The sequence below is a fragment of the Grammomys surdaster genome, unplaced genomic scaffold (genome assembly GCF_004785775.1).
Source record: "Grammomys surdaster isolate TR1022 unplaced genomic scaffold, NIH_TR_1.0 125271, whole genome shotgun sequence".
NCBI lineage: Eukaryota > Metazoa > Chordata > Mammalia > Rodentia > Muridae > Grammomys > Grammomys surdaster.
Window position 1 is genome coordinate 137,292 of NW_021620153.1, and position 8,473 is coordinate 145,764.

At 49.6% G+C, this 8,473-nt stretch overlaps 1 protein-coding gene across 1 annotated transcript; it reads left to right on the top strand.

The window, feature by feature from the left end:
- Nucleotides 1–1,554: 1,554 nt before the first annotated feature.
- On the top strand, nt 1,555–8,066 carry Angptl4 (angiopoietin like 4). Its single transcript, XM_028785548.1, has 7 exons — nt 1,555–2,066; nt 2,236–2,346; nt 2,473–2,590; nt 4,651–4,764; nt 5,784–5,879; nt 5,972–6,253; nt 7,396–8,066. The coding sequence occupies exons 1-7, from the start codon at nt 1,737–1,739 to the stop codon at nt 7,575–7,577; spliced, it is 1,233 nt and encodes a 410-aa protein (XP_028641381.1). The 5' UTR covers nt 1,555–1,736; the 3' UTR covers nt 7,578–8,066.
- Nucleotides 8,067–8,473: the final 407 nt, after the last annotated feature.

The following is an 8,473-nucleotide window of genomic DNA, read 5'->3' on the forward strand; positions in this document are numbered from 1 at the left end:
ATTGCTTGCTTTTTAAATTTAAATGATTTTTTTTAAAACTGTGTGCATCTGTATAAGTGCCCAAGGAGGTCAAAGTCACCACTTCTGGTGCTGGAGTTACAGGTGACTGCGAGCTGTTGGACTTTGGGTCCTCTAAACGCTGCAAATGCTCTTAACTGGTAGACGATCTCCAGCTCCTCCTGGCTTTTTTACTTGTTGTTGTTTTATTTTGTCTTTGTTGTTATTGTTTTGTGACAAGGTCTTCTTCCTGGATGGCCAGGAACTTCACTATGCAGACCAGGCTCCCTCCAATCACATTTGATGCTGGGGTGCTGGGTTCAAAGGAATGCACCACTATGAATTGTTTTTGGTGGTGTTTTGTTTTGTTTTTTCGAGACAGGGTTTCTCTGTGTAGTCCTGGCTGTCCTGGAACTCACTGTAGACCAGGCTGGCTTCGAACTCAGAAATCTGCCTGCCTCTGCCTCCCAAGTGCTGGGATTAAAGGTGTGCGACACCACTGTCCTTTGTTTTTGTTCTGTTGTTGTTGTTTGTTTGTTTGTTTGTTTGTAACAAGGTCTTGCTGCTTCAGCTTTGACTGGTCTGGAACTTACTATGTAGAGCAGGCTAGCTTTTAGCTTGCACTATTCTCCTGACTGTGTCCTGCGTGTTGGGTTTACACATGAGTGCCATCAGTTTTGTTGTTGCTGTTGTTGTTTGGAGACCTGGTTCAGAGTAGCCCAGATTCACTTAAACTCACTTGTGTAGCTCAAGATGAATTAACTCCACACTCTTCTGCTCCATGCTCCATGGGACGACAGGTGCCCTCACATGTAAATCCTGCTTTAATGCAGGGAAATTCCAGGATACCGAGACCCCTGGTGGTGGAAGACAAGCAACAGAAGGAAGCCTGAGTTGCAATCTGTACAATGCAGGCAGAAACCCTAGCTATTGACTGTTTGGCCAGGAAGAGGCGAGTAATTGAACAAGGGCGTTAGTGACCCTCACAGACACATCTGGAATGACAAATGCTTGAGCCGGAAAGAGGGTGGGAGCCAGAAAGGTCTCGGTGGAAGTGAGAGTTGGGGCAGGGGTTCCTGCCTGGTCTGGGGATTACAGATCCCAGGAAGCCTCCAAGAGGCAGGGAGCAATGTTCTGGAATCCCCCACTTGCCATCTGAACTCAGCCGACCAGGGAGAGAACTTTCTGCCACGTAACTCTGCCCTACTTTGCTTCTGACTTGAGAAGGGGTCAGTCATGAAGGCATCCACGTCCTGATTGACTTGTATGCCCTTTCCTCCACTGAACCAGGCTGAGAGCAGGATGCGGGAATTTCCGGGCTTAGAATGAACCATGCAGTGCAGAGACAGTCACGTCGCTCATGGGATCGCGAGGAAGGCCAAATAGCCATCCCCAAGGACTCTTCATACAGGGTCACAAAAACACACACATACGCACTCCCCCCGCCCCCCACACACCTTCGTAACGACGAGGCCTGTGGCACTGCACCCTAAAACTTGGCCGCTCGCTCCGCCCCCGGGCCCCGCCTCCTAGGATCTCCCTCCCACTCCCACAACCGCTTTATAAAATCGGGCTTTAGGTGCAACCGTGAAACGCTGATCAGCTGCAAGCTCCAGACCTTCTTCTGCACCAGAGAAAGTCTAAGCCTGAGCCGGCTCCCCCAGAACTCCAGCTACTGGGTCTTGAACTCCTGAGTACCGGAGTCTTAGCCTTGCTGCACCCGAGGCCACTCCCGAATCATGCGCTGCGCTCCGACAGCAGGCGCTGCCCTGATGCTATGCGCGGCTACTGCGGGGCTGTTGTGCGCGCAAGGGCGCCCTGCACAGCCGGAGCCGCCGCGCTTCGCATCCTGGGACGAGATGAACTTGCTGGCTCACGGGCTGCTGCAGCTCGGCCACGGGCTGCGCGAGCACGTGGAGCGCACCCGTGGGCAGCTGGGCGCGCTGGAACGCCGCATGGCTGCCTGCGGTAACGCTTGTCAGGGGCCCAAGGGAAAAGATGCACCCTTCAAAGATCCCGAGGATAGAGTCCCTGAAGGCCAGACTCCTGAGAGTCTTCAAAGTTTGCAGGTAGGCGCATCTACTAGGGCTCTGACTCTACTTAGACTCGTTTTGGGTCCTCCAGGAATCGGGAGGAGAAGGGCCTCCAAGAGCCGACTGTGAAAGGGTGGAAGGGAGGGTAAATAAGAGGAGGTTGCAGACATAAAGCCAGGTCTTCATCAATCTTGCATATCTTCAGACTCAGCTCAAGGCTCAGAACAGCAAGATCCAGCAACTGTTCCAGAAGGTGGCCCAGCAGCAGAAATACCTATCAAAGCAGAATCTGAGAATACAGAATCTTCAGAGCCAGGTAATACTGCCCCAAATCAGAAAGAGGAAACACAAAAGGAGGGGACCAGAAGCGGTGAAATGTGGCTAAGCAGTTGTGATGGCATGAGGCAAGAGATCTAACCACCCTTTTCCTGTCCTGACTCAGATTGACCTCTTGGCCCCCACACACCTAGACAACGGGGTAGACAAGACTTCAAGGGGAAAGAGGCTTCCCAAGATGGCCCAGCTCATTGGCTTGACTCCCAATGCCACCCGCTTACACAGTGAGTATCTCTGGTCTTTGCTGTCATCTGGCAACTCCCCAACCCCTACTCGCCATTCTAATCCTTAACTCTCTGGTCAGGTCCACCTTAAGAGGAAAGAAAGAGACTCTGGCCTCGGGGTCCTGTGGGCTCACTAGGCTCTGGTTAGGGGCTTTTCATATATAGCACCCTCTTCACTTATGATCCTACTTGGCCAGACCACCCCTCCATTCTTTCCCAGCAAGAATCTCCCCCAAAATCTTATTAGGCATTAACCAGAACAAACAGAGTAGAAGAGAAGAAGGAGCTGAAGTTTCAGGAGTTCTGGGAGATGGTGGTGTAGCTCAGGGACGTCATCTGAAGGAATCCAGGGGTGTGTGTGTGTGTGTGTGTGTGTGTCTGTCTGTGTGTGTGTCTGTGTGTGTGTGTCTTGATATAGATATAAAAGGGAAAGCCAGAGTAAGGACACTCCCACCCCAGATCTTAGACTAGATACATACTCACTCTTACATCTTACAAATACAGACCCTTTGTCCCAAAAGCCTCCATCCAAACATATGCACATATATACCTAACAGTTTTTGCGATTACAATTTCTAGGTCTTATATTGTAGGTGCCCATGCCCAATACTTTGTTTCAAATTGAAGTGTGTGTGTGTGTGTGTGTGTGTGTGTGTGTGTGTGTGTGTGTGTTTGGGGAGACAGAGACAGAGGCTCCCAGTTCCAACCCTGAGTTCATGCCTATTGCTCACCCTGCTTGACATCTGTGGCTATCCACAGCCAACTAGGTGAAAGTTTGGATATCCCCCTTCACACCCTAAGGCTGGCTGCTGGCTTTCAGCCCAGTCGTCTTTAGACTTAATCCCTCCCCTGGCTTTTACTTAGACAAGTACCTAGGCATGGTGAGGGTCATGGATGAGCTTTCCCAGGGTTGGCAGGCATAGGTTCTGGATGGGTGATGTGGTGGAAGAGAACAGCTGAGGGGGTGGTTTTGTGGGTTTGGGACTCCCAGACTCAGCCTAGCCAAGTAGAGGAAAGTTCAGAGCTGGGGAGACAAACAGCTGGCCCTAATGGAAACCACATGGGTGGCTTGGCAGTGTGCCTGTCCCGATTGGATGAGAGGAAAGTAGGGGAAAGGGAGCTGCCCAAGGGATTGGAAAGTATACTTCCCATCTTTCTGGGTCTGCCCCCACTCCTGGCAATGAGGACTGAGCTGGCTGGCAGAAAGTCCCTGCATGCCCCTCCCCCAGTGACCTTTCTCCTACTTTTCCTGGCTGGGCTGGGGGCGGTTCTTCCTGAATTTAGAGGACTTGTCAAGGCCAAGTTCTTTCTCTCCTCCTCTCCTCTCTTTCTTCTCTCTTTCTTCCTGCCCCCCTTCTGGTTGCAGAGACAGCCATGCCCCACCCACACCCCAGCCTCAGTCTTCCTGTCCCACTGTCAGTATCTTTTACTGTTAGAGTACCTCTTGCTCAGTCAGCTCAGCTCTTGCCTTACCCCAGATCCACCCCTGTCCACTGTTTTACGTCTTCACTGAAACACTGGTTGTGGAGTAGGCTTTAGGTGGCTACAGGTTCCTACTGTGGACAAAGTTCCTCCTTGTCCCTGGCCTTGAGAAGGTCTACTCAATGGGAGGAGTGGGGACATGCCTCCAGACGACTTCTCATCAGTGACAAGACCTCTGTTCACTTTTGGGAGTCTAACAGGGTCTGAGAGAGTGGAACAGCACCCTTTTAGAACCTGGGACCCAGAGAAAGGAATGGGGAAATGGAGTCCCTGGCATCAGGACCAGTGCTGATTCCAAATAGCAGGAAGGCGTGATATACCGAAGAAAGGCTCAGGGAAAGAAGCCTTTGTGACCAAAGAGGGTAGACAAGCAGAGTGTGAAGAGGGACGATGAGTCAAGGGGCTGGTCCTCAGTGTGTCTTGTGGACCCTACTGGAGAAAGCTACAACGAGCTAGGAACAAGTTTAGGGAAATGACCCTAGGGCTCATCCTCTTAGCCCACTCCTCAGACATACCTGTCTCCTGAAGTCACCGGGGACTTCTCTCCTGCTTCACTCTCTCCCTTTGTCTACTTTCAGGGCCTCCTCGGGACTGCCAGGAACTCTTCCAAGAAGGGGAGCGGCACAGTGGACTTTTCCAGATCCAGCCTCTGGGCTCTCCACCATTTTTGGTCAACTGTGAGATGACATCAGGTAAGATATGCTGACCACGCAAGGAGCTTCCTGCCGTGCACAGCCCGGCGCCATAAAGTAAAGACATGTATAGCTCAATGATACAGCACTTGCCTAGTTTGTATAAACTCTTGGGATCCTTCCACAGTAACACATACACACACACACACACACACACACACACACACACACACACACACTATTATGCACCTTGTTGGATGTAGCCTGTAGGATAGGAACTATATATATCATCTTTTTTCCCCAGTGACAGGCATCTCAAGCTCAGTGATAGGTTTTTGTGGTTAAGGTATACAGCTATTCAGGCCTAGTCGTCTACAGAGTGAGCTCAAGGCCAGCCTGGGTAACAGTATAACCTTGTCAAGCAATAACAAAATATAAGTGAGTTGGGGGCATAGCTTAATGGGAGAGTGCCTGCCTAGAATGTACAAGACCCTAAATTCAATGCATAGAACCACAGCTGGATATGGTGACTTGTGCCTACATTTATAATCCCAGTACTTAGGAGGTTGATGCAAGATGATTGTTGAAAGTGCAAGGCCAACCTTATCTCAGATAAATAAACACAGAGTCTTCATGGGCTCAATTGGTAAAACGCTTCTCTAGAGTGTTTGAAGCCCTGTATTCCATCTTCAACACTGCATGCATTGGGTACGATAGTGAAAGTCTGCTATCCCAAAACTCTGGAGGTGGTAGCAGGATGATTAGGAGCTTGAGGTCATCCACAGTTACATAGTGAGTTGAAGGACAGCTTAGGCTGTAGGGAAATTTTGAGGTCATCCTTGGCTACAAAAGCATGTTCTAAGTCAGTCTAAGTTTCAAATAACAAAACACATCTACTGCTGGTTCCTGCAGGCTCTTGGGATGGAAGTCTATTCTGATCCCACCCCCTGCGAGGAGTGATGAGTGTGTTGCCCTTCTTGGGATTGTATGGGAGCATGATATCAGGCTTGGAAGCTAGGTAGAACTATCAGTTTCCCTGTGAGAAGGGACTTCTGGTAACTTTTTGTCTTTCTGGGCAGATGGAGGCTGGACAGTGATTCAGAGACGCCTGAATGGCTCTGTGGACTTCAATCAGTCCTGGGAAGCGTACAAGGATGGCTTCGGAGATCCCCAAGGTAGGTGTTTCTCGGGAGGCCAGAGTCATGGAAGGAGCAAAGGGTACAAGAGCTGACTGAGCCCAGCTCACAGATGATTTCACTTGATTCAGGAGAGTTCTGGCTGGGCTTGGAGAAGATGCACAGTATCACAGGGGACCGAGGAAGCCAGTTGGCAGTACAGCTACAAGACTGGGATGGCAATGCCAAATTGCTCCAGTTTCCCATCCATTTGGGGGGCGAGGATACAGCCTACAGCCTACAGCTCACTGAGCCCACAGCCAATGAGCTGGGTGCCACCAACGTCTCCCCCAATGGCCTTTCTCTGCCTTTCTCTACCTGGGACCAAGACCATGATCTCCGCGGGGATCTCAACTGTGCCAAGAGCCTCTCTGGTAAGCAGGTTTTATTCCCACTGTAGCCTACATTCAGTCCCAAAGTGTGCACCCATGCCCTGCCCCCCTTTCTCCTTGCCTGCTGTGTGCCTATGGGCCAGTCATTGAGTTAATCTCTCCTGTTTTCAGTTTTCCTGTCTTTAAAGTGAGCATGGTGCCCTTTTTTGAAAATTCAACTGAGAACATTTGTGGGTGGGTAGCTGGCATGGGGCAAAGCCAAGACAAACCCTTGTCATATTCTTTTTCAGTTCTGAAGTATAGGGTCTTGTGCCTGTTAGCCAAACATTCTGCCATTGAGCTACACCCTGGCCCCTGGTGTTTTTGTTGTCTGTTTGACACAGGGTCTCATATAGCTCCAGCTGGCCTTGAATTTGTTACATAGCTAAAGATAACTTTAAAGGATCAGCCTCTAACTACTGAGTGCTGGACTAACAGGCATGTGCCATGTGCTCCTAAGGATCAAACCCACAATTTCACTCATGACAGGCAAGCACTGAAACAGATGAGCTACAATACTAGCCCTCCTGCTTCATTTATTCAGATAGGATCAAACTATGTAGAGCAGGCTAGCCTCAAACTTCCTATCATACTGCCGAGCGCTGTGGTGACAAATTTGTACCCATAAGCTCTGCTTCATAGTGTAGCTCATTTGGCAGAGAACCTACCCAACATGAGTGAAGGCCTAGGTTCCATTCCTCGTACCATACAAACCAAGTAGGGTGGTACAATGTTAACCGTAGCACTAAGAAAGTGGAGGCAGGTGAAGCAGAAGTTTAAAATTGTCTTTGGCCACATAGAGAGTTTGAGGCCAGCCTGATAAGAGACTCTGTCATAAAACAAAAATAGGACTTGCGAGACGGCTCAGCCAATAAAGGTGTTTAGCTACAAGCCTAAAGACCTAAGTTTGATCTATAAGACCCACATAGTAGAAAGAGATCACTGACTCCCACAAGTTGTCCTCTGACCTTCACACCCACTGTGGCATGTACACACCCACACACATATACACGGGAACACAAAATAAATAAAAGCAATAAATTCTAAAGGTGTAAAATCCAAAGTTCATCTTGTCTCCAACTGTGCTCTCTCTCAGAATGGAAACCTAAGACCTTGACCACATCTTCTGTTCTCTAACCCTATAGGTGGCTGGTGGTTTGGCACCTGCAGCCATTCCAATCTCAATGGACAATACTTCCACTCTATCCCACGGCAACGGCAGCAGCGTAAAAAAGGGATCTTCTGGAAAACGTGGAAGGGCCGCTACTATCCACTGCAGGCTACCACCCTGCTGATCCAGCCCATGGAGGCTACAGCAGCCTCCTAGCCTCCTCACTGGAGCCTGGTTCGAGGCCTAAGAAGACAGTGACTTTGGTTGTGGCCCTAAGGTATGGCCATTCTCTGCTGGGGGCAAGAGCTCTAAGTAGGGCTATCTGGAGTCTCGTGGACAGAGAAGAAGCCCATAACTGGAGAGACTGGAGGACCCCTTTTCCGTGTTGGGGTCTACAAGCATTGTTGTCTGAAACAGTCAGAGCAACAGGAAACAAATGGCCCAGACCCAGAAAACATGGGCTCAAGGGGCATTGAATTTCACTTCTCGTCTACCTGAGAAGTTGGGGATGCAGAGGGACCACGTCAGTCGAACTAGCTGGGCCCTTAATGGTGGACTCGGTCATATTGACTGATTGGAGACAGGGTTCCCAGGAGCCCTGGATACACTCTTGGTGCTGTTGTGGGTGCTGTGGATGAATAGGTGCCAACTGTGCTTCCCAGGCATGGCTCACAGCATTCTTACAATAAAAACAACCTCAGAACATTTTGTTCTCTGTTGTTTCATTTGAGTTTTCAAAGCGAATAGTTTCAAAGTTCGAGTAAACACGGTCCCCGGGTGGAGACTGTATTCCCAGACCCACTAAGGACAGGACTGGTGGGTTATTCCTTTCCAGTGATTTCAGCTTCCTTCTTTTCGTATTTCTTTTTTTTTTTTTTTTTTTTTTTTGGTTTTTCGAGACAGGGTTTCTCTGTGTAGCCCTTGCTGTCCTGGAACTCACTCTGTAGACCAGGCTGGCCTCAAACTCAGAAATCCACCTGCCTCTGCCTCCCAAGTACTGGGATTAAAGGCGTGTGCCACCACTGCCCACCCCTTCTTTTAGTATTTCATGATGTGAGCCTCTCTTGTTTTTATTTCAAAATATCAAAACAGGTCCAGGGAAATGGCTCAGT